Source organism: Bidens hawaiensis, unplaced genomic scaffold (assembly GCF_021521415.1).
Source record: "Bidens hawaiensis isolate Kalapana, Puna unplaced genomic scaffold, B.hawaiensis_p1.1 tig00003540_1, whole genome shotgun sequence".
NCBI lineage: Eukaryota > Viridiplantae > Streptophyta > Magnoliopsida > Asterales > Asteraceae > Bidens > Bidens hawaiensis.
In genome coordinates, this window is record NW_027491200.1 from 2,737,540 (window position 1) to 2,764,270 (window position 26,731).

Below are 26,731 nucleotides of genomic sequence, written 5' to 3' on the forward strand. Positions count from 1 at the left end.
AGTGTTTAAACCATGTGTATTTAATTTAGCTTTGCTAGCTAACACGTGTGGTGTATATAGGGCCATGAATGAACTAAACGAATATGGATGAGTCTATATTCATGCTCGTTATCATTTAATTTTAACTGAACATGGTTCAAATACAAAAACATATGTTTTCATGTATTTATTTTGTTTGTTTGGTAATAGATTACATGAACATAAACGAAGGAAAACACAAACAACATAAATTATTTAAAATATATATCTAATATTTTTAATCCTAAATATGAATATGAAAAGTAATAATGTCAAAAACAAAGTTATTATACAAATTGATAACTAAAAAGTTCCTAACTAATATTGATACTTATAACAACTCCTAAATTATAAAATATTGGCGGTGCATCTGTGAAAGACCAGAAAAAGACTGATCCATATTATAGGTTTCTGTTGTAATTCTTTAACTAATATTGTTACTAGTACCTACATATTTGTCTAAGTTAACATATATATATATATATACTCTATAATAAAAGCCTATAAGTTTTGCCACTTATCACTCTTACATTAAAACTCACATTTTTTAACAAATTTATATTAACCAAATAATAGTTATTATTCTTAAAATATATGTTTCAAAATTTGTTAATTTATTATTTACTTCATATTTTTTTTTCAAAATTTGATATTTATAATTTTCTTTTATTTTTAAATTGTTTAAAAGACTATTGTACAACGACTGTGTTAATAGTGTTTAACGGATTTATTGTATCTTGTATACTGATTATATATTAAATATTGTAATTTCAAGAACTATCCGTGTAGTACACGGGCCTCAAACTAGTATATATATAGGGTAAGGATCCTAAGAGAACCCTTTGCAAATTGAGAACTTTGAGAACCATTTTGGACCACTAAAAACACCTATAAAAAATATTTAAAAAAATCATATAACAAAAAATAACAAAAATTTTAAAAAAGTAAAAAAACTAAAATTCTTATATTTCATTCCGGTTTCATTAAAAAAATAAAATAAAATAAAAAAAACGGCGTATTATACACATATGTATAATTTTATTTAATCTTTAGTTACGTAATATACACATATGTACAGTGTCATTTATCTTAAATTATACACATGTGTATAAAAAAATCATGTAAATGCACATATATGTATATATTATACATATGTGTATATAATTTGGTTAAACCGAGTTTTTTTTATGAAACCGGGATGTTAAAATAAGAATTTTGTTTTTTTTACTTTTTTTCATTTTTGTGTTTTTTTTATTTTTGGGTTTTTAGTGGTACAAAATGGTTCTCATGGTTCTCAATTTTAAAAAAGTTCTCTCATGATACTGATCCTATATATATGTGTGTGTGTGTGTGTGTGTGTGTGTGTGTGTGTGTGTATAGGGGTGAGTTAACCTACAATAATGACTTATCATACATTAGGTACGCGACATTCCAGAGCGTTTGATTAAAAAACGCGCGATGACAATTTCGTAAATAACCCAACAGTAGTTCGCGATCAAAATTCGTCGATTACAAATCAACTCTGATCCAAATTAAGAACTTGTCGCTCAATCTAATCTAATTCTAAACTCTAATCACAGCTTAAAGTATGAAATCTCTAAAGTCAAAAACCAAAATTGAAATAAAACGTCCCTGAACATTAAAAATCTTCAAATTGATCAAAAATTGATGATTTAATCAATCGAATTGATGTGTAAGTGACTTTAGAATCATCAATCGATTATGAAAATACTAATTAACACACTTAATTGAGCTATGATTAGGGTTCATGTTTAAACGTTCTGCTCAAAGTTTAAACGTTCTGACCAAAATAAACACCAAAATTGATGATTTAATCAATCGAATTGATGTGTAAGAGACTTTAGAATCATCAATCGATTATGGAATTGCAGACATAATGCACTCAATCGAGCTCTGATTAGGGTTCAAAATATTATGTTTAAACGTTCGAAACAAAACTGAAGAGCTTTAAACGTTCTGACCAAAAAAGAGCAACTTTAAAAGTTCTAATACGTTCAATGAAGTTCTGGGTGTTCAAAAAACAATAAACATCTTTAAACGTTCTAATACGTTCTAAGAAGTTCGGGTTGTTACAAAAAGTTTAGTAGTTCTGATAAAGTTTAGAAGTTCTAGGTGTTAAAAAAAGTTTAGAAGTTCTGATAAAGTTTAGAAGTTCTAAGAAGTTCTAGGTGTTCAGAACTTCTAAAATTAACAAAATAAAAATAAAAATTAAACACCTATAAACATTAAATTGAACATTGAAATCACTTCATATAATCTCATAATCATCAAACAATCGTCAATCGACCGTTAATTTGATCATTGATTCGATCATATGAACAAAATATGGAACGTCTGCAACTGGGTTTCTGCAAATGGCGCTTAAAACTTTAAACGTTCAGTTAAAACCCATAACTCAAAACTCAAAATTGATAGATTGAAACTTCAAATTGATGATTAATTGGACCAATTTCAAAGTTTAATTGGTCAATTAGTTCAACAATTTCAATTTCAATTGGTCAATTTATCAACAGGTCGTGACGGGGGAAGATGGTGTACGGTGGACGGAATCATTGGATGGTGGACGGTGGACAAGATCATTGGATGGTGACGGATTGCTGAACGGACATGTTGAAGGTGGACGAAATCGATGGGAGCAACGATTTGATGAATATTACAATATTGCCACCGCGTGTTATTTGAAATCGACAGGGATGCGAGTCGCGTACGTAATGTACTATTAGGGATTATTGTATTGGATCCTTTATCTATACATATATATACATATATATATATATAGGGTAATGATCCTAAGAGAACCCTTTGCAAATTGAGAACTTTGAGAACCATTTTGGACCACTAAAAACACCTTTAAAAAAATATTTAAAAAAATCATAAAACAAAAAATAACAAAAATTTTATAAAAGTAAAAAAACAAAAATTCTTATATTTCATTCCGGTTTCATTAAAAAAATAATAAAAATAATAAAAAAACGTCGTATTATACACATATGTATAATTTTATTTAATCTTTAGTTACGTAATATACACATATGTACAGTATCATTTATCTTAAATTATACACATGTGTATAAAAAAATCATGTAAATGTACATATATGTATATATTATACATATGTGTATATAATTTGCTAAACCGAGTTTTTTTAATGAAACCGGGATGTTAAAATAAGAATTTTGGTTTTTTTACTTTTTTTCATTTTTGTGTTTTTTTTATGTTTTGATTTTTTTAATATTTGGGTTTTTTGTGGTCCAAAATCATAGTTCTCAATTTAAAAAAAGTTCTCTCATGATCCTGATCCTGATCCTATATATATATATATATATATCTATAATATATATAAACGAAGACATAAAAATCCTATGTGTCATGATGTGGTCGCTCCCCATTTTTTGAAGTAACCAAATTTGTTTGATTTTTTAAATGGAGGTTTCTCATTGATTTAACCCGATTTTAACCCGTTTAAGGTTTAAATTTCGCAGTTCATAATTCTTACCAAACCCATAAACACTTAAATGGGCAGGAACACCTCCATAATCCTTTCTCTCTTCTCTCTTGTACGGAACCCTCCCTCTCAGCCACCCTAGATCTCAATTCCGGCCATATACCTTTGTGAAATCGATCGAATAACAATCTTGAGATGTTAAATATTTATCTTTTAATGTAAACCCTAGAATAGAAGATAATATGTTAAACCATTTAAATGAAATTCGTTCTCTCTGTTTGTTATTGGATTTTAATGTTTTTTTGTTTGTTTTTATTTTATTTTGTTTGTACTAAGATCAATTGTTGATGGAGAAAACTCTTTTGAATCTACTCCCAATCTTGACCTGTAAGGCAATCGCTTGATTGATGTTCATATTTTTTTAGCTTATAAGTGTAATGTGTTTGTTCTTTTTTTTTTAATATATATCAACCAGGATAATATGCATATTCTCTGCAGTTCTGTTAGAAAGAATAAACAGAGTTGCTATGTAGATTCTCTTAATTGATAAAAATGATTCTATAAATTTGGGACACAATTTTGATTTTAGGTTTAACTTATCTCAGATCTTATATATGTGATGTTATTTATTAATTTATTAGTATGCATTTATAATTTTTTTCATATATGCATTTTAAGTATTAATTTTTGGCGTGCAGGTCAACAAGAGCAATAGAAGCATGATGCCGGAGGTTGATTCCCCGGATGTATCTTTAGCTTCCGGAGACAGGTTCCTTACTAGATTGGTCCTCAGGAAAGTTGGTCATATTCAGAATTGTGATGATGTCGATCTCGCCCCTGCTATCACTGCAACCCATCGGTATGTTGGTTTTTTGTCATCCATTGTCATGGTAGTTGGTGTTAAGAATATGTAATTTTGTTACGTACACTGCTAGAAAACTGACTTTCACCGGTGATAAAATCATCAACTGGTGCGTCGTGTCAGCAATCATTTACGGATACGTCACACGTTCATGAATATAAATGAACGAGACGTGCTCATGTTTGTTCATTTAACTAAATGAACAAAAATATTTTGTAATTACTAATTTGTTTATTAAATAAACGAGCATAACCAACTTTTCGCCGAATTTTCACTAAACATTATGTTCCTTTACAAGTGTAAATTAATTTAAAAATATGGTTAACAATAATTCGTTTATTAAATAAACGAGTCGAAACAACTTCTTGCCGAATTTAATTCAAAACTGTTCAAAACTGGTTTATTTTCGACAACATACCTGAGCCACTAATCCTCCATAGCTGGCAATTATTAGGTATGTTTTAGATTTTGTGTTTGTTTTTGTTTTCATCTTTTATAAGGACAGCTATTTTTAATCAGGTTTAATGTGATTTCTAATAAACGAGTCGAATACATGTTCAAACTGTTGTCATTTTCTGCAGGGCCAAAGTTGGAATATTGTATAATTTCTTTGTTTTACATGATTCAATGTGCAGGTCACAACTCGGTTCCCAACAATGGCAATGAAGCCAAACCCTCAATGTTCAAACGGGCTTTATGTACAACGCCAGGTAAATTGATACCATTGATGTTTTATCACTTGATTCGTTTAAGGTTGTTGGTTTCTTTAATAACTTTTTAAATAATTATGCAGAAAGAATACATGCTCATTAAACCCGCAAGGGATGCAACTCTCAAAGCAAAGATGGAGGAAGAATTATCAACTATAGAAATCCCAGTTCATGCTGATAATGAATGGAATATAAGGTAAATATTTGGCATTTCTTCATATTTATATTTTGATTTGACAAGCATATTATAATTATATGTGTTGTTTTTAGTTTTGTTTTTCCATCGATAGTATTTTTATAAGCGAATTTACTTAACCACTCTAATATGTTGATATAAAAATGTGTTTGAGCTTAATATCGGACTCTAGGCAAACGAGTTCTAAGCAAAATAAATAAATAGGTTATGGGTTCTAAGCAAAATTAAAAGTTATGGTTTAATGGGTTACTGGCCAGAACTGGGCGGGTCAGGCTATGGATCAGAACGGGTTACGTGTCAGAACGGGTCAGAAAATGGTGGGTTCGGGTATGTAAGTTTTAGTTATGGACAGAGCTGCATAAACAATTGTAACTAAGTTGAATGTTTTTGTTGTTATTATGTTCTAATTGTTTCAAATATTTGAGTCTCTGTTCAAACATTTGTCACAAATTGTTTGAAACAGTTATATTTTTTTGTTTTTGTTTGCTGTGTATATAAGTTATGTGTTTTGAACAAACACAATGAATGAGTTAATAACTATAAGCGGACCTTTGTCAACATTAATGAATTTAATTTCTTTGGCTTATTTACAGGTTCAGTAACTCATCGTTAAAACTCTGTTTGCAAGACGAACTTATGCGTATAGCGGGTGAGCTTTAGTTTTAATTTAATATGAAAAATTACAATAATTTGGTCTGATATATTTTCCGTACTGACAACATAAGCATGTTTAGACATAGTGGTTAGCTTTTGTTGTGTGTGTGTTTAGATTAACACATATAAATTGTATAACAATCTTTTTTACTTAACATGCAGGTTTGTTAGCTTGGGGAAAAGTGTAGGTAATTTAAAGTGGATCAGTGATACTATTTGGACGATTAAACACTTGTAGATTATGTTATTAAACTACTAAACATAACATACATATTGGTTTCCTAATGATGCTAACAACCTTAAATATTCGCACTTCACCGACAAAGTTGAGGGGTAACCCAGGCTACCCCTTAAACCTCCTAAATCCGTCTCTGGCTTTATGTAGGTTTTGAAAGTGTATTCGATTTGATATAATTGACATGGTTCTTTACTTTTACATTCGGTATATATATTTTTTCCTTATACCATTTAGTTATCTCATCATCATCATCGTACTCAGTATATCCCACCAATAGCAAAGCTATGGTAGGGTCTGAGGAGGGTAAGATGTAGGCAGCCTTACCTCTACCCCATAGGGATAGAGAGGCTGCTTCCGGTGAGACCCCCGGCTCGATATACCATTTAGTTATCTAATGTTCAAAATTTGTATTAAGCAATGTGTATTGATACTTTGAGATATTGATAGGATCCAAGCTACTTGACCTGACCCATGAGGACCAGTTAAAAGTGCGAGCTGCGTTTTCCAATTTCCACATTAATTTTTTTTTGCATTTTGTTAGGAGATAATTTAGTTCCATGTCTACATGTTTCCATGTTCTATGTACGCCTATTTAAAAGGCTATTAAGGTAAAGAAGAAAAACAATTCAAAAGTTGTCTTTTGTCTTTATTTCTTGGAGCATGACCCCTCTAAGGGTCACCTATCTTTCAGTGGTCCTTTCATCAAGCCGTTCTCCTTCCTGGCAAGTGTAATCAGACTACCGGAGTCAAAATTTGTTACGGGTCATTTAATATTATGTTTAGGGATATTTTTGGACATTTAGAAACCATAAAGGGTCAACAACACGTATTTCATTGTTGTGTATGAGCATTACATCAACCACCTGTGTAACACAACACAACTAAATAATTTTAAGTTTAATTTAATTGGAAAAACTTGCGTACATCAAACTTATAGTTGCTAAGAAACAAGGTCGGCTATGAGATATGGTCGAGTGGTCGACCGGCCTCCTGCTCAAAACCTTGATAGGCCTGAATTTTTATTTTTTTAAAAATTATATATACATATTTTTGAAAATAAAGAATATGTATTTTTAATTTTTAAACCCAATCACTCAACTAAGTTAAGCCAACAAACATTAGCCCTGTTAAAATGTAGTCTTATAATTAAAAAAAAAATCCAAAACAAGCCTTTACAAACACACTAACTATCCACAAACTAACTTTAACTCTAACTATAAACATGATCAACTCAAACTTCAACTCCAACCAAACTATACACCTATTAATTTCAATAGAAAAAACTAAAATGATAAAAAAAATATATAAATAACATAGCAAATTGATATATACGTATTAAATAAAAACAAAACTCAGTTGAAAAATTAAACACATCATTAGAAAAATAAGATTGCAAAATGATTAAAAACGAAAACCTAATTAAACCCGCGTAATACGCGGGTAAAAAGCTAGTATATATATATATATATATATATAAAAGTTTTTAGTGTGAAATCTAACTATATCTATATAATTGTCTACCAAAAAATCCTACGTGTCGCTCTCAGGTTGCTCCCCATATTCTCAAAAGCCACCAAATTGCTTAATTTCTGAATAAAGACTTCTCACGCGTTTGACCCGTTTTAACATGTATGGGTCTTCTAACGGGTCTGGTTATGGTTAAAAGGGTTATATCCTCCCAAACCGTAACTCTTCCATTCCTACGCATTTGTTTCACAAACTCTACCTATCTCTTCGTAGTTCATTCTACAAACCCTAATTGGAACCTTGAAATCTTCCCGAGGATTTGAATTGACCAATCAAAAATGCAGGTATCTGAAATCTTCCAATCATCGTATTTTAGGAGCCATCATTTAGGGCACTACCAGGTTAGACTCGAACCCTAATTGTTGTTCGGTAATCTTTAGTTTAATTTTATGTTTATGGATGAAATTGATGTGAAATTGAATATTGTGAATAGATGATTTCGGGTTTAATTTGATGTTTATGGATAAATTTCAAGTGGGTGGGGTCTTGATGATTTAACCAAGAAAAATAATAATCGATACAGAATTAAAGGCTTTCTGGTTTAGTTTTAAATGCCAAACTTATATAATTATCTGATATCAAGTGTCAAACATATATGAGTATTAGTTTATAGAACCAAATTGTGAGTCTCATTTGATGAATGATGAACATTATAATGCTTCTTTGGAGATAGTTAGAAACTTATATGATTAATAGTTTATAGAACTAATATCATTTATCTATAAAAAATTATTAAATCTGCATGTTATTATTCAGGATTTTGGTTAATAATTGTTATAAAGTTGCAAACTTTGTGAACAAAACTTCTCATGTAAGGAATCTTTTTTCTCAAGTAGCAGTTTTAAGAATCGAGGCGGGCCCGGTTGCTACCGGTACCGCTTTGGGAGGAGATTAGAGTGAAATTAAGGACGAGTGAATTTCGATTATTTGCTTTATGTTATGACAAGTTTTAAATACATGCTTTGTGCATTTATCATTACTTGATATGTTATGAATATCTTTTGTAGTTCATTGGCATTCAAATCTAGCATCAATGTGAATCACTAAATCATATGAGAATTTGAAGAAAATAGATAATTCAACATTAAGGATGGGTTTGGATAGACTCGCGTCTCCGCTTAATCAAATTGGTGATGCCGTTGGGATCCCTTTGGAGGTAAACGATGATATAGAAATGTTTTAAATAAATGCTTTGTGCATTTATCATTACTTGATATGTGATGAATATCTTTTATAGTTCATTGGCATTCAAATCTAGCATCAATGTGAATCACTAAATCATATGAGAATTTGAAGAAAATAGATCATTCAACATTAAGGATGGGTTTGGATAGACTCGCGTCTCCGCTTAATCAAATTGGTGATGCCGTTGGGATCCCTTTGGAGGTAAACGATGATATAGCAATGTTTAAACATCCTAAATCAAACAAGTTTTGTCTCATTATAACAATGTTTATCCCATGAAGTACCTATTTTAAATGCTTTGGTGGTAATCTATTAATTTTTCGATGTGTAAACAGTTATTATGGGCTGCAAGTTTGAAGATGTGTTATGGGTTACAATCTTGCTAATACAAATGCTTAAAAAAGTATATATGGCATTTAAGTTTGTTAACAGATCAGTTGCTTTGGTGTTGTTTAGGACCGCAATGCCTCCTACTTCGAGGATTAATATGGAGAATATGATTATGTTCATGAGTTCATATTTTTAACTTATGATTGTATTGTTGCAACTGTGTAAGAAAATTCTACAAAAAAATAAGAAATATACATTGTTTCATCTTTTAGTCAAAATATTAAATTACTCAAATAAATATATTTTTTTGTTTTTATTTTAGAGGGACAGACTATAATCACTTTGCTTAACTTACACACCTAAAAAGTTACTAAAACTTGAGGGCGTGGTTTTACAATTTTGGGTGTATGATTTAATAATAATAATAATATATGTATGTCAGATGCTCGATTTCCGTACTTATTAAAAGTCCTGTTATTGATTACTCTAAAAGCCATATATAACCATCTTTGCGTAGGAATATATGATTACCTGAAGTTTGTTTGCATTTTTCCAATCATTGTTGAGAGGCAGTTTCTTAAGAAATGAAAAACCTTTAGAGGAAGAAAGGACTTCTACAGTTGCTGCAAGTGAATTGGATCAATTGAGACAATGTCACACTGTTTCGGGTTTAAGGTATGCTTTATTTTCAAAGTTGCCCTTTGAGAATTTATTACCCTTTGGGCATATGCTACTTTAATGTTCCTTTATTAAGAAATGGGCATCTTCATGTTTGTTCGTTAATCTAAACGAACTGTTCACGAATGTAAACAAACATAAACAAACAAACCTAAACGTACATAATTGAACACACATAAACAAACACAATGACCGAACATAAATGAAACCAACGAACTAACACAAACCAACAAGTCTAATACATTAAATCGCCCCTTTTATGTTTATATTTTTATAAATATAACTACGTGTGTATTTATAAAGTTTAAACGAATATAAACGACAAATTTAAAATAAACCCCCGTAATACGGGGGCTAAAAACTAGTATTTACATATATAAAGGTGGGATACAATACAAATGAAATTAACTAGCTAAATTTATACTTCATTCGTCTCATTTTAAGTGTCCACATTTCCTTTATTATTTGTCCCATTACAAGCGTCCAATTTCAAAATTTATTAACTAATTTTCAAGTTTACCCTTAAACACACACAACTATCATTAATAAACAATATTGATGGACCCACTTTTCAAAGTCATTATTGTCATTTGATAAGAAAAAAAAGTAATTATTCAATCAACTTTAAACTTTGTGTCTTTCAAACCTGTACACTTATAATGAGATGGATGAAGTATACAGTTATAGTTATTATTATTACTCTAAAGTTTTTAATTAAAGTAATTACAATATAGTAATAATAATTATTCAAGTTCAAACTTCAAAGTCTATAAAGTTAAGAATAATTACTATAGTTATTTTTCACGTTAGCCCATTACGAGCCACTTGTATTTAACCCCAACACTATGTTTTGTCTCATGACACGCCAATTTAGACTTGGTTCTCACTTTTCTCTGTATTTATAAGACTGAGGGTGGTGGGGTGCGGCTGGCCGGATGTGGACGACGTGACAGCCGCGCACACCACTACTCCTTTGCGTGGACGATGGGCGTGGCTGGTCGGCGTGGAGCTGACCGCAGGGCTTTATAGCCGTTGGAGTGTGGGGAAAATAAAAATTAGCCCTTTCACCACTTTCCGGCACAATCACCTCCGTACTAAAGTTATCAGTCGCACTTTTAAGATCACCAAAAGAAAACTCACAGAACGGAGGAGCACTGGCAGCGGTGGCTTGCGGTGAAACCTGGCCGGAAGCGGAAAACTTCTGTGGGTGATTATTAGACGGTGAGTTTTGGTGATTGAAGCTAAAGCGGTGAGTTTTGATGATGGAATTGAATTTGGGTTCAACAAGTGAAGAAGAAAATAAAGATGTATTGTAGAGAGAGAGAGAGAAGACAGAGAGAATAAATATTTATGTTCTAATTTCTATAGCTTCTTTTTGTTTTTGTTTTGTTTGTTTATAATATTTAAAATAAATAAAAAAAACCGAATCAAGCCCCTGGTCACCTGGACCACTACACAATCTGGGGCTTGATCCTGTGCCACATTAGCGCCTAATGCCGTAAATATATTGGACACTTGGGGTTGGATCAAGCCCCACCCCACTACCCTTAACCTAAATACTGATCATTATCTCATTTATTTACCAACTATTCGTCTCATGCATTTCCTTTCTTATTACAATATATCTTACTAATTCATTTTCAGTATCATTATTATAACATTAATTTCTGTATAATGATATATAAGTTATATGGTAATACAATCATGTTTAGCATTTACCTAAACGTATATCATGGGAGACAAAGAAACACGGATACACTATCGATCACAGCTTCATACATCATAAAACAATATGTATATACATCTATACTGTGCTGCAGTAATCTGCTTGATAAATTTTCACCTTTTAGTAAATTCTTATAACTTTTACAAGGATTTTCACGGTGTCAGGGACGACCCTGCCTACACACATACGACTTGAATATATTCACGTTTGACGGTTATTTTAAGGCCAACTCTCATAACATTTCTTCACAGCTTAGTGCTAAATTTTGCAGGATCAAGTTATAATGCACAATCGAACCAATAAAACTTGAGGAGAGATCTAAGTGCCCGGTGATGCATGTGAGGCACAGCCGGCTGTACTTGAGAGGATGATGAATGCACAAACAACTGAAAGTGAAAAAACTGACACCCACGTGTTCTCAGAGTACATTTCAATGGCATCTGTGAATGAAAAACGAGTCCGGCTCTCAGCCCAGTTTCTTATTCTATCTGCCTCTGAAGCATATAATGCTCTACCCTGCACCATATAATAAAGTTATTTAAAAAAAAACAAAAAAATCTTACACACCCATTTGAATGTGACATAAAGTTTTGAAAGTTTAGGTTATAATTCTCATCTAAAGAACTGCAATTTGTATTAAAATGTCAAAATGATGAGTGGTTTATAAGCATATGATTAAAATCATGCATACCCATTTGAATGTGCGACAAAAAGTTTGAAACTTTATGTTATAATTGGACATAAAGAACCAAAATTTGAACCATGATTGAAATCTTGCATATACTCATTCGAATTTTGTGACATAAAGCTTTAAACTTTATTTTATAACTGGACCTAAAGAACAGAAATTTTGAACTAACGATATCAAAAGATGAGAGGTATATAAGTTTAAAACTTAAATCTTGCGAACTCATTTAAACTTTGTATTATTATTGGACCTAAAGAACCGATATCCGACATAAAAATGTCAAAAGGATGAGTGGTTTATAAGTTTATGGTTTTTTTTAATTACCTTGTCGTCAAACCATCTCTTTCGTCTTAACCAAGCGGTGACTAAAGCAAATAAGATTCTTGGAGGGGTTAGGTAATTAACCGCTTTACCACTTCCTTTGATGACTCGCATCCTTGGGACCAAAGTTCTAGCAACCGTCTCCGGTAGCTCACAGATTATATTAAACATTTGCTTGTTCTGAACACTTGATCCACTGTGTCCCCAATAAAGACAACACTTATAGCACTTGATGATCTTTAGGCTAATATGACAAACTAGGGGTGGCAAAATGGGTAAAGGAGCAAAACAGATTGGGCCAACCGAAATATAAGTTTTTTTTTTTAAGCTTTTAGCTTAACCCAATTGACCCGTTAAGAGATAAACATAACCCAAACTAACCCATTTAACGAGCCAAGCTGCTCGTGAGCTACTCGAGACCGGCTCTCTAAAAGTATGAATCAAGCAAGCTTAAACGACCTCGAGCCTAACAATTAGCTTGTTAATAAACAAGCCTGAACTCGAGCTTCACTTTTCAAGCACTGGTTATTTATATATCTTTTCTTTAATATATTTAATTAACTATTATTATGTATTAAATTATGATAAAATAACTAAATAATATGTATTAAGTTACATAAAAAATATAATTAAAATATATTATATAAAGAATAACTACAAATGTATATGAAGTATATGAACTAGTTAAGAAATAATAAACGAGCCGATCTCGAGATTGTAAAACTACTCACAAGCCGAGCTTGAGCTTTAGAAATAGAGCTCTAACCCGCCAAGCGCGAGCTCTTATAAACTAAACGACCAGAGCTCGTGCCTAGTCGGGCTCAGGATCGGCTCGCTTACACCCCTAAACACCCGAGAAGACCATGAGATTAGCATACCTCAACAGCAAGTCAGTCAAAACCATGCCAGGAGACGCTGTATGAACACCAACTTTAGACTTTTTGCACTCTTTGACCAGTGAAGATTGAAATTGTCGAAGACCACATTTTGTTGATCCGTAACTGCGGCAGTAAAAGTAAAATTACATAAATAAGATACCTTCAGCTATTTTAAAACAAAAGACCACCGCCACGCGTAAATCTGATGAGAAACTACATTCTGAATCTTGAAAATAGATACATAAAAAAAAAAAAGAAAACTCATTAATGTTTAGAACAAGAGCTTACACGGCAGTCAAAGGGGTGCTTGACCCTCCCGAACCAGCACCGTCCATGTTAAAAATATGACCTCCTCTATGCTGATTACCCATGACACGCATTGCTTCGCGTGTACAAAGTATAGATCCAACCAAATTCGTGGAGACAATCTAATCATATCCAAACAAAAAAAAAACAAACAGGAATGAGTCATGTAGGTCTCATTAAAGAAACGGGTCAAACGGGCCACATAAGGGAAGCGGGCCATGTAAAGGAAATGGGTCACATAAAGAATGAGGTCAAACGGGTCAACATGTAGCTTTAACGCATAAAAAAATCTGAATCATGTTACATCTAAGAGTTTTGGATAAAAAAAAGGTGTTTCGGGTCAACACAACCTGACCCGTTACCTGACCCACCCATTTGGCCACCTCAAAATTAAGCAGAGACAAACCTGTTCTATATCTCCATCACTAAACTGTAACAATGGTCTGAAACCTTTGTTTGTCCCAGCATTATTTATCTGCAAATGGATTAAATTACAGGAAAACATGAGCAATTGATTAATGTATCATAAGAATAGATTTTAATTTATAAAATTTGAAAATTTAAACACCAACTGCTCACCCAAACGTCAATGGAACCTAGTTTATCGACAGCAAAGTTTGCTAGTTTCCTAACATCATCGGGATCACAAACATCACATGATGTGCCTACCACTTTTGCATATGATGGTTTTTTCATGGATGCGGTGGTCAAACATTCTTGGAGGTTCTCCTCGAGCTCATTAATTGTCATGCCGACGGATTCTTCGCTGTTCTTGGAACAAAAATGGAAAGATAAGTACCAATGTTTATATTGAATTATGACTTATATTATTCTTGGTTATGAAAGTTACCTTCTTGAAGCAATAACTACACGGTCACCTGAAAGTAAAAACTCACGGGCAAGAGCCTTGCCAAGTCCTCTAGTACTGTATCAGCCATTCACACAAAAGTAAAAAAAAAATGTTGAAACATATATAGGATCGAGATCGTTTCAGAATTTCCATAATATTTAAGAACTTTAAGAGCTCTGAACCAAATCATTTTATTTATTTAATATTATTTGAGGTAGTTTTGTCATTTATTATATAGAATATTAAGATTAAATATACTTATATACTCTAAATGTAAATTCGTTATTACTCATATGTAAACTTGAAATTAGATATACTCATATACATAATCATATATAAATGTATAATAAATGACAAAACCACTCTCAGATAGTACTAAATATATAAAATTAATAAAATGATTGGTTGTTAAAGAGTCTTTAACGTTTAAAATTCTTAATTATTTGCAAGTTTTGAAATGTCCTGATTCTATACGGGGAATAGATTTCTTCTTCGTGAGAGAACTTGAAAACTCCATACTACATATATGCAGTATATGATATTACATATACACAATATATTTGTATGATAGAGTTATCTCATGATACCAAATAGTAAATTTAAAATATACAAACGCAGAATCAAGCATATATCAATCTAAACTCTCACTCTAGAGGAAAAAGAGAGTCGGGTACCTTCCGGTTATGACGACGTTTCGTGGACCAGCACGGCTAACTTCATCCAAGACCATATTTGAACCAATCATGGTTCCAATTATAATCCCTCCAGCCCAACTATACCACATCAAATCATTCAGCTGACCATCTCCACCTTCATAGCAAAACTTGCAATCAAAACAATTACCTTCCAAACATCAAATTTCAAATCATTTTTTAAACAAGATTCATTTTACTCACCTGACAAATTAAACCCAACTGTCAAAACAACCCCTGTGCTCATCATGGTCACAAGATACCTCCCCAAATGCAAAGCAGCCTACACATTTCATTTTCAAAACACACAAACCCTAAATTATTATTATTATCATATAAAGAAAATAATTAATCATAAAATTAAATTAAAAATTACTAACCCTTGATAATATCTCCTCCAATTTCTCAACAGAATTATCCTTATTAAAAATCAATGATTTAAGAGCTCCAAATAACTTATTATTATTTTTATTATCATCAAAGTTGAAGCCTTTATCAGCCCTACAAGGTTGCACAGACAACCCACGTCTTGAAACAGGTGGTGAGTGCCACAAGATTGATCTCCGGCGAAAACCCAGTTGGCGGTGGGCGTCCGGCGGAATAGTGGGAAATTTAGCCACCGTGGTCATTGCCGGAGATGGGTTTGGAAGAGTGACTGAGGCGGGGTTTAGTTATTATTATTATTACATTTGGAGAGGAGAATGTGATGACCACACGTTACAGGAACCTCATCTTCTGGTCCCAATTGTTCGGTTTCTTGATTTGATTATGTGCCTAATCACAACAACAACATTTTGATTTTGACACCATTGGTTTGGACTTAAAATGCTTACGTTTGTATAATATATATACTTTTGTGTTATATTATATCTTTTAAGTGGTGTTTCTAAACGGTAAAAAACGATAAACTTGTCTAGACGGAAACAAACATGTTGGCTGGTTTGAAATATATACAGTTTACGGCTTGAAACTTTCAACCAGTCGTCTAAGTTTAATACCCATTCACTAGCTTAAAACCCGTGTAACACACGAGATAATCCAAATAATTAAGTTACAAATAAAACAATACATATGTATATAGATTAATGTATTACATCCATGCTTCTATGATTATACATAAATTGATTTTATTAATATCAAAAAAATGTTTTTTTCTAATTAGTGAACTTAAAAAAAAAAAGTAATGCACGCGCAAAACATACCCAAGAACACCGCGTCTATTGAAAGATTCATAATTTAATTGAATAGATGTATCTAGGGAGAATTCACTTTGAATCGACTGTTCCCTAGATACATACGTCGTGATATTTTATTTCACAATTGAATCAATTTATAAAAGACCTAAAGTTAGGGATTTATCAATAGGTAATGTTGCACCAATACCCAACCAAAGGGCCACTGCAAATTTATTCTCAGTATCATGTATGTATAATTGAAATAAATTTGGTTATGAACCATTTTCGAAGAATACTTCACATATAATAATAGTTTTGAGCTACACCATGAAATTTTTTTTTGATAAGTTTGAGAGGCTTCTTGACTTTGTCATTGACAAAAAAAAAATAACATGCTAGCCCGTTCAATTTTGTGGATATTTTGCTTCACTTGAACATAATTTTGTACGACATGGTTCACATACAACATTCTGATCACTATTCAAGAAAAAGTAATCCTGACACAAATGCTTCTAATTTGATTAAAGTTAGAAGTATGGATAGACCTGGAGGTGACATGCTAGAAGTGGTTGTCATTTTTTAAAATTTTAGTAGTCATTTGAAAAATACTCAATGTGCAAAATCCTGAATCTTTTGACTATTTTCAAAAATGTCATTAAAAATAAATTTGAAACCCAATCACATTTAAAGTTCTAATTTCATTTGTTTTACATTTTCAAGTCAAAACTTTGAACCCGCAACAAGTTTGGCGATAAATCTATTAGCATTCTCAAAATTTTATAATTATTTAGATTACCCATTTATTTACGCATAACAAATTTGAGCATATGTACTTAATTTGTACCAAACGATCTATTTATCAAATTTTAACCCGTAACAATCAAATTTAAGTTTCACAAAAAACCCGAAACAATCCTTGATAAAAAAAACCAAGAAACTAAATATGATAAACTTTATTATATTTGAAAGTGATTGGTATATGTTAACCTTACAATTTAACACATATATGTATAGTTTACTAAATTAACCGAAAAATTAATAGATAAATGTAAATCATATATTTATAATTTATAAATTTATATGACAATGTACAAAAAAACTAATAGATAAATGGATTTATTTTAAAAAAAATGGATCAACTTTTAAGCATATATTTATAAGTTAATGATTAAAAAATTACTTTGTAAATTAAAAGCATATTAGTGTTTTTTTTTTTGTATTTAGAATCTTAAAAAATATACATAATATAATTTGTTAATGATAACATTTAAAATTATATTATTTTCAATATTTAATAAACATTGTTTGTTATTGATTTGTGTATTTCACCAAGTATGTTGTGAAATATATTATTTCTACCAATGTATATTAGTATAATATGTAATATTTATTTGTATAAAAGTGTATAGATATAATATAAATAGAGTTTAAAGAAAAGTGAATAATTTATGTAGATATAATATAAATAGAGTATACAAGGAAAATGAATAATTATTGATATATGTCATATATTAGTTTTGGGGGAAAAAGTTGTGAAGATTAAGCACAAACTAACACATGTCTACAATTATTTTTACTTTATTAGAATAGGTAGATTATTTTTTTTATTTTAGGAATATAAAGTTAGGTGTATATATTACTAGTTTTAGAGCCCGTGTAATACACGATATTATCCAAATTATAAAATTACAATTAAAGAAAATAATTACATAACGTATATGAAAAAATGTATTACATCTATTGTTGTATTAATATGTGTATATAAATTAATTTTATTTATATCACATAATGACTTTTTTTAAATGAACTTAATAGAAAATGCACGTGGAAAATATACCCGACAACGATTCTTCTATTGAAACTTTCATTGTTAGTATTATATATGTATAATTGAAAGAATTCAGGAAGAAGATTTCTCATACAATAGTCATATAATAGTAGTTCTGACCATTAAGCCTAAATCCTGAAGGAGCGTCACCTTTATTGATATATTTATCAATTTACAACTCATAGAAGAAAATGAGAACATTAAATTATAACGGCGGATGTTTTCCAAGAACTATGTTTTTTTAAGCTAAACCATGAAAAATATTTTAATAAGTTTGACAACATAAAAAATAACATGTTAACCCATTCAATTTTGTCAATATTTTGCTTCATTTAAGCATAGTTTTCCATAACATGCTTCTCATACAACGTTCTGATCACCATTGAAGGAAAAGTCAATGTTAACACAAATATTTCAAATATGACACAAGTTAGAAACATTGATAGGTTATGAGCATTCTCATCCAACCCCCCATCCCTAAATTCAAAATTACACTAAAACACAATATATTTTCTCTCTTCTTTTCAATTAAATAATACCTTATTATACATTTATCATTACTATTTTTCTCTTCTTCACTCACAACCACTTTCAAAATTACAGGGGGTGAATAGTAATTTTTCAAATACAAAGAAAAATCACCATGTTTTCTAAAATGTAAAAACTCTTACTCTAAATCACTATTTAAATTATAAAAACACCTTCTCACATAATATGGTGGGTTGGATAAGAATGCTCTAAGGGGTGGCATATCGTAAGTGTTTACTATCTATTCTTAAATTTTAATAGTCGAGGGAAAAATAGTAATTTACCAAATCCCGAACCTTTTGATTTTTTTCTAAAAATGTCCTTAAAAATAAATTTGAAACACAAATCATGTTTAAAATTCTAACTTTCATCCGTTTGACATTTTCAACTCAACTATGTGAACCCGTAACAAATTTGACGATAAATCTATTTGAATTCTCAAACCATTTTGACTCTAACAAATTTCGACCTAAATATAGTTAATTTGTACTAAACAATCTATTTACCAGTCTTTGATTGTTAAAACCAAATTTAAGTTTCACAAAACCCGAAACATTCATTCCAAAAATTAAATATGATAAACCCTGTTATATATGGAAGTGATTGGTATATAATTACTAAATTAACTGAGAAAATAAATTGATAGATTTAAAGCATATATTTATAATTTATAAATTTGTATGACACTTTACAATAATAATAATAATAATAGATAAACAGGTTGATTTAAAAGAAATGATCAACTTTTAATCATAGATTTATGATTTAATAATTAAAAAAAAATACTTTGTAAAATAAAGCATGTTCGAGTTTTATTTTTCTTTATGATCTTCAACAATATACATAGTAAAATATGTTAATGATAACATTTGAAATTATATATTCTTATCAATCAGTAACAAACATGGTTTGTTGTTAATTTTTGGATTTCACCAAGTATATTTGGAATATTTAGTAAAATAATATCTTTATATTTATTTTTATAAAATGTATAAATATAGTAAAATATAATGTAAAAAGAAAGTGAATATGTACATATATTATGATCAATTAATATCTTAGTTTTGGAGGGAAAAAAGTTGTGAGGTTTAACCATAAACTGACATGTGTCCCGATTATTTTACTTTATTAGAATAGGTAGATATTAGTATAAAACCCTTGTATTTTCCACAACTAGTTACAAAATTTTCCCTTTGAATTTTTTTTTGCTCTAAAACGTCAAAACCAAATCATCAAACTTGAAAACTTGTCATTTCTTTTTCAGAACTACAGCTAGTAATTTAATGATGCTTGTTATCAAGGTTGATGCTTGCTCATTCTCTTGCATATAAATCCTTAAACAAATTTAGCTGATTGTCTTCTTGCTTCAAATCATTTTCATAAGGTCATAATTATTCATAGATGTCACTCATTTTGCTAAAACTCTGAACCTTAATGATGACATATACATGTTTGATTAAATATATAATTATATATATTTATAAAATACCTGTTAATGTAAGATTAAATATATAATTATATATATTTATATATGGCCATTATAATCATTTATATTATAATAGATCAAAATATTAACTATACCTTATTATATATTAGTTTGATAATTGTTGATGGGCTATATTACCTATAACTAACTAATAAAGGGTTTCCCCTTGGATGTATATAAAGAGAGATAAATATTAACATCATAACCTAATCACACACATGATAATTTTGTGTGTCTCCTCTCTCCTAAACCGGGTTCCTCTCAAGAACCCTAATATCATCCTTAACTGTACATCCTAAATGGGAACTCGATCAAGATGACAAGCATGTCGACAACTTCATACTCTGCTGCGATTACTACTCTCCACGCTGTAACATGTTCATAGGTTTAATATTTATTATGTTTCTATTACTTACATGAAGAACTGATCAACATGTGGTATCAGAGCGATGTTGATTCATCAGTTCTTCATGTTTTCCGTAAATCTGGAATTGAATCAGAAGACATGGACTAAAACTTGATAAACCTTAATTTTTTCGGTTTCTTTTTCATGTTCTATTACGAAAATAATATATAAAACTGTTTAAAATCACTAAAATTCATATTTAGTAATCCCTAATATTTTCAAAATCTGTTAAATTCAGGTTTAAAGATTTCGATTCCAGGTTTTTTGTATGTTTAATTGTTTAAATTTTCGATGATGTTCTTCGTGTTCATCATTATTATCGGAAATTATACATATGTTGGTTCAAAATTTAGATTAAAATTTGTTAATGATTATTTAGGGATATATTTATTCAAATCTTGGATAAATTAGAAATTTTAATATTTTCTTAAAAGATTTGAATTCCCCTAAAATAGGAAACAAATATAATTGTTAATCATTAAAAAGATTTGAACAAAATCTTATCATTATTAATTTAGTTTAAAAATATCATGGGTTAAGGGCTTAAACAAGTTTACGGGTTCACGGGTTATTTAAAAATCATGTATTATGGGCTTAAAATAGCTTATGTGTTCTAAGAGTTTATGAGTTTCTAAAATGGTTTGGGTCATAACCCATAAACCCGAAAACTTACTAATACCGGAATCAACATTTTTTTCTAACAACTCCATAAAATCATGTAAACACCCAAATACTGAAAAACCCGCTAAAGCCGGAAACTGGCAATTCTCGGGAACCTAAAATTCCCGAGAACTAATTCCAAAAGATAAGGTTTTACCGAAAACTTAAAAATCCTTACTCTAAACATTTTTCTTCTATTAACTAATTAAATGTTTTGTGAATCTTAAATATTATAAAATTTTACAAAACATAAAGGCTTAACTTGAATGAACTTTTGATGTAACACTTCTGCCCAAAGGTGATTAGTTACATTTACCATATCATTCAAGTCTAACTGAAAGCTTTTGTTAGTTTTTTGCCTAACATGATATAAATGTCTCACTTCTGCCCAAAGGTGATGTGTTACATTTTATCAAGCAAAACTAGCATGTGCATAATTAAAATAATTGTATCACTTCTGCCCAAAGGTGATGGGATACAAGTGTTTTGCACACATACTTAAATAAATTTTAATTCTGCCCAAAGGTGATTTATTTTTTGTTTAAGTAGAACTTTTAATTATAGTCTATTAGTTTGATGTTAATAATAGACATATCACATCTTCAATAAAATATAATGATCCTCACATTAATGATCATTCATTAAGCTAATGATCATAAATTTAATATGTATTATTTAATATCCCATAACATTACTCGCTATAATTTTCTTCTATAAATAACTATCTCATCTAAATCATTCACTCTAATATTAAAACATAATATAAGTTTTACATCATAAAGAGTTTCAATAATATTTAGCTCTTCTCAGTTTTAGTTATCCCTTAAGACATGATATGACTATCCTACTGCTCTTTATAATAACAATCATTCCATTGAAAACTGGAGCATAACAAATAGATAGAGTCAATCATAATGTATCTTACGATAATGATAATCAAGAATGCTATAGTCAATCATAATGTATCTTACGATAATGATAATTTTCACACCCGCACTTAGGGCCTAGGCGTATGACAAATAGTTGGTACCTGTTTTGAAAATATATCAGAGTTTTAGCGGAAGTCTTATAATAAAATATTAATTTACATTTTGAAACCTTTATTTATAATAAATATTAATTTAATTGAAAAGCTTCTCGGATAATAATTATCCGAGTGTCTGATTTATAAACCTCGTTTTTACAAATCATGTTTAAATATTGTTTTACAATATTTTAATATTTAAAAACTGATCCATCTCTACCTTGCGATCATCTATCTTCTTGGATGGCTATAATTCCTTGCTACCTGTACTATCTTTTATTTCCTGTAATCATGGGGGGAAAATACGTCAGCGATATGCTGGTGAATCGTTGACTCTAAAAATATTTTATAAATATTTCTTTGACTGACAAGATAGTTTTCATGAAACAATCTCAGTAGAAACGTCTATTATTTCTGGGATTTGTACCACTGCCATACACACACAATTACGGTTCTCTGGGAGTTGACACCCATTGGAGAACTTTTACTATGACCTCTAGTCTGCGGCCACGTAGCCTTGACTGATAGACTAGATTGATTATGTTTGGATCCAGACACATGTGTACTCGGCCTGAGTTGTTTTTATTTTCTATCTTGTATTTTAATAAGGAACACGTAATCCCATAAATCTTTATTTGACTGTCTTTGTTTAAGATAAACAACCAGTTTATCTTGACTGATTGAAAAGGTTTAACGTATTCACCTGTGATTGTCTGCTCTGAATGATGTGGTGATCTCGTTTGAAAACCTTTGTGAATGAATGAATGATTGACCGATTGTATGATTGACCTATAATAAAATAGGTTTATGTAAATACCCGGATCGTCTCTTAATCCGGCTACAGACCTTTAGTCTGGTTTTGACAGCTTAAACCTTGATTGATCTTTTGTTTGAATAAAATATGTTTGATATGAATTCCTTCTCTTTATTTGCTAACCATGTGCTATGTTTCTTCTTCAAGAAGAAATGTCTATGATATGTTTCTTCTTTAAAAAGAAACGTCATTTATCTATAACCTTTGTTTGTTAAGTCTTATGTTTCTTAAAAATAAAGAAACACTATCTTAACTATAACCTTAAGTTTCTCAACCATAAAGAAACTATATATTTACTATAATCTTTGTTTAGACCATTTTGTATTTCTTAATTATAAAGAAATTTTATTTGGTTGTTATACTTTGATCAAGGTCTAGGCTATACCCCCGACTAGGGTCTAAGCCTTTGGAATAATAATATTTTATTTGGGCAGAACCAATACCTTGCTTAGGTTATTATTTTCTAGATTCTCGGGCAGCACTTCGACGCTTGCACGTACTTTGAGAAACTTGATCAACAACTCCTCAGCACGCAAATCGAGGCAACGTTCGGGAGTCGCCGGGTCATGCACGTACTTCGAGGCAGAATGTTGGGTCGTCTCGGGTCGACACGGTTTACAAGGTCGTCCCGCGTTTCGAGGTCGGCACGCAAAACGAGGTGCGCCGGTCGTCGGGATTGTCGTTACGAACTTCGAGGTGTCGTCGGTATATGGTGCGGAGAGAGAAAGTTTCTAGAGAGAGAGTGGGGTGGTGTGATGGAAATAAGCCATGGGACGTCCTATTTATAGCTGAAATTTGGTTCCATCACGGTACACGATGGAACCTTTCTTTTTGGTCATCGCGTACCGCGATGACACACGTTTCTCTGAGAGTGCCATGTGTCGCCACGTGGCGGACACGTGTCACCGTCTTAACCACCCTCTGCCACGTGTTAAAACGTGGCGGACACGTGTCATTTTCTAAGACATGCTCTGCCACGTGGCCTGCCACGTGTCACGTCGTCTGCCACGTGTCACCTCCGGGTGACACGTGTTGATGTGTCATCAAGGACCATCGCGTACCGCGATGGCCTCTTTGGCTATGCCCATCGCGTACCGCGATGGGTCAAAAATCTAAATTTTTTTTATTTTTAATCCCCTTAATTTTGCTAACTTGCCATTTTTGGATCGAACTTTTGGGGATGTTACATCCTCCCCACCTTGGAATGAATCTCGTCCTCGAGATTCGTGGTGAGTGATTTCTTGTTTATCGATTTATCATCAGACTTTTTCTAATCCGCCGTTTGGGTTTAACTTGAACTATTTGAATAGTTGCAATCTATGATTTGTTGTTAACTCATATCTTTGGATGACATATTCAGTCAATAGTTCAGAATATCATCAGTAATTGTAAATTGCTAAGCACAGTGGCCAGTTGTGTTTAACTATTTACCTTTCCCTTTTGTATTCTAAACATTTACTGATGTTAACAAGATTGCTTCTTGGATTCTGTTTATCGAATTCTTTTATTTTACTCATCTTGATACCTATCAAGATATTCATACTTGAGTAATGACATTCCTTTATTTCTTGATCTTGACGGATTCCTTCCGTTTATTTCTATCAATTATACTCTTGAACTTTAAATGTTCGGATAACTGATTTTCCTTGAGTAGACATGTTCTTATGTCTTAGTTTAATTTATCCATTTCGTTTTTAACTCATCTTTCTATAGATGATGAAGTATGATATAGTCTAAATTTAACCATCTCTTTTCATAGGTATTAGCATTCTTGTGTAAGACACGATCTATATGCTAATATCTTTCTTTATATACATTAGGGATTTAAATACCCTTATATGATTACAAAATATCTCATTTAAATGAGATTACAAACATTTTACAAGAGCTAACTAAACTATTAGTTATTTCTAATACCTTTAGATCTTGACTTTCGTTGGCATACTCTTGTCTACTTCTATTCTTGGTTGGGTGCATCTTGTATGTTTAACATATTAGCCTTTCCTTTCCTAGCACCACTTCCAATAACTTTGTTTGTCTTATTCGGACATTCTGAGCTGAAGTGTCCGTTTTCTCCACAGCTAAAACATACAACTGTTTTCCTTTTGCAATCGTCTTCCGAATGACCGAGTTTATTACAAAAGTTGCATGTGATTAATGGAATATCTTTGGGGAGGTTTGTTGGTCTTAAACATTTCCCGTGATGTCTCTTGCCACAGTTTTGGCAGATTGGTCTTGTATATTTAAAAGACCCTTCCTCCTTTTCTTTGCCTTTCTTTGTTTTCTTTTCCTCGATTTCTTCTCTCTTTCCTTTGTCATTCTTATCTTCTTCTTGATTTCTAATAAGACCATTCATAAGATAACCGGCTAATTCCATGGCTAAATCAGCGGTTTGAGGCAAATGAGATCTTACCATATCTCTAATTTCCCGAGGTAAACCCCAAATGTAGCGGGTTACTTTGTTGGATTCGGGTATTACCAAATGCGGTACTAATCTACAATACTCATGAAACTTAGTATTGTATTCTCTGAGATTAGTGTCTTCCACCTTGAGGTTCAAAAACTTAGTTTGAATAAGATCGAGTTCATGCATGGGAGAGAACTTTCGTAACACCAGTTCTCTGAATTCTTCCCACTTCAATTGGTACATAGTTTCTCTACCTTTGACATGATCAGGGTATTCCACCACTCCAAAGCCTCACCTTTGAAGTATTGAGTGGAGTATTGAATCTTTTGAATATCAGTACAATTGCTGATGATAACAATGGACTCGATTTCTTCAAGCCATCGTACAGCTGATATGGCACCTTTATCGCCATAGAATTCTTTTGGTCCAAATTCCTTGAAGTTCTTAAAACTACTGCCTTGAATTACTAGTTGTTTCTTGAATTTACGATTGAGTTTGCTCTCAGCGTTGGAGCTATGAACACTTTCTTCATGATGAGAATGTTTCTTATACGGATGAGTTCTCGATGATTTATTTGAATGTTCTATTTTATGTTTGTGTGACCCTTCTTTCATTGCATCGATGAAGGGAGTCATTGCATTATGAATCATGTCTTGGATTTTGACTAGATACTGCTCAGGAATCTCCTGTGTAGGGTTTTGTCGTATCCTTGTTGCTTCTATGAGTTGAAGCTTCATCATTATTTCCTTGATTGTTTTGGTTCGACATTCTGTATACAGAATAGATCTTAGTATGAGCGAAATTCTTTATTTATATACTAATGATTGAATGTTTATAACGGATGTGTGACATTTGATGTTAGTGCAAAAGATTGATTCGTTTATGAATTGTTTAATTAAGCTTATCGCATTTCGAGAGAATTCTTTCTATTCTTCCTTGAGATTATACGTCTTGTAGTGACGTAATCTAATTGTTTATTTGAGAATTTGATGTTTGGGATAATCGTATGAAACGATAATTATTTTCCAAGTATTTTGACGATGATAGTCGATGGGGTTCTTTGAGAGACACCAATACT

At 31.3% G+C, this 26,731-nt stretch overlaps 2 protein-coding genes across 2 annotated transcripts; one reads left to right on the forward strand and one right to left on the reverse strand.

The window, feature by feature from the left end:
- The first annotated feature begins 3,821 nt into the window (after positions 1–3,821).
- LOC143623785 (ubiquitin-like modifier-activating enzyme 5) lies at positions 3,822–6,127 on the forward strand. The gene is made up of 5 exons (XM_077094623.1): positions 3,822–4,343; positions 4,982–5,056; positions 5,140–5,252; positions 5,846–5,901; positions 6,069–6,127. Exons 2-5 carry the CDS (start codon positions 5,003–5,005, stop codon positions 6,092–6,094), a joined length of 249 nt encoding a protein of 82 aa, XP_076950738.1. The 5' UTR covers positions 3,822–4,343; positions 4,982–5,002; the 3' UTR covers positions 6,095–6,127.
- Positions 6,128–11,757: 5,630 nt separating this feature from the next.
- On the reverse strand, positions 11,758–16,008 carry LOC143623792 (putative chlorophyll(ide) b reductase NYC1, chloroplastic). Its single transcript, XM_077094628.1, has 11 exons — positions 15,706–16,008; positions 15,530–15,608; positions 15,308–15,443; positions 14,634–14,708; positions 14,363–14,549; positions 14,190–14,258; positions 13,766–13,905; positions 13,478–13,600; positions 12,603–12,795; positions 11,897–12,106; positions 11,758–11,833 (listed from the first exon to the last, which is right to left on the reverse strand). The coding sequence occupies exons 1-10, from the start codon at positions 15,952–15,954 to the stop codon at positions 11,909–11,911; spliced, it is 1,449 nt and encodes a 482-aa protein (XP_076950743.1). The 5' UTR covers positions 15,955–16,008; the 3' UTR covers positions 11,758–11,833; positions 11,897–11,908.
- Between the last annotated feature and the right edge of the window lie 10,723 nt (positions 16,009–26,731).

Bases quoted from the DNA above. Each gene is read 5' to 3' on its own strand.
- LOC143623792 (XM_077094628.1), bottom strand. From the start codon at position 15,954: ATGACCACGGTGGCTAAATTTCCCACTATTCCGCCGGACGCCCACCGC. The intron at 15,609-15,705 runs GTTAGTAATTTT...TGAAATGTGTAG, and splicing joins TGGAGGAGATATTATCAAGG to GCTGCTTTGCATTTGGGGAG. The intron at 13,601-13,765 runs GTAAGCTCTTGT...TTACTGCCGCAG, and splicing joins AGCACCCCTTTGACTGCCGT to TTACGGATCAACAAAATGTG.
- LOC143623785 (XM_077094623.1), top strand. From the start codon at position 5,003: ATGGCAATGAAGCCAAACCCTCAATGTTCAAACGGGCTTTATGTACAA. The intron at 5,057-5,139 runs GTAAATTGATAC...ATAATTATGCAG, and splicing joins GGCTTTATGTACAACGCCAG to AAAGAATACATGCTCATTAA. The intron at 5,253-5,845 runs GTAAATATTTGG...GCTTATTTACAG, and splicing joins GATAATGAATGGAATATAAG to GTTCAGTAACTCATCGTTAA.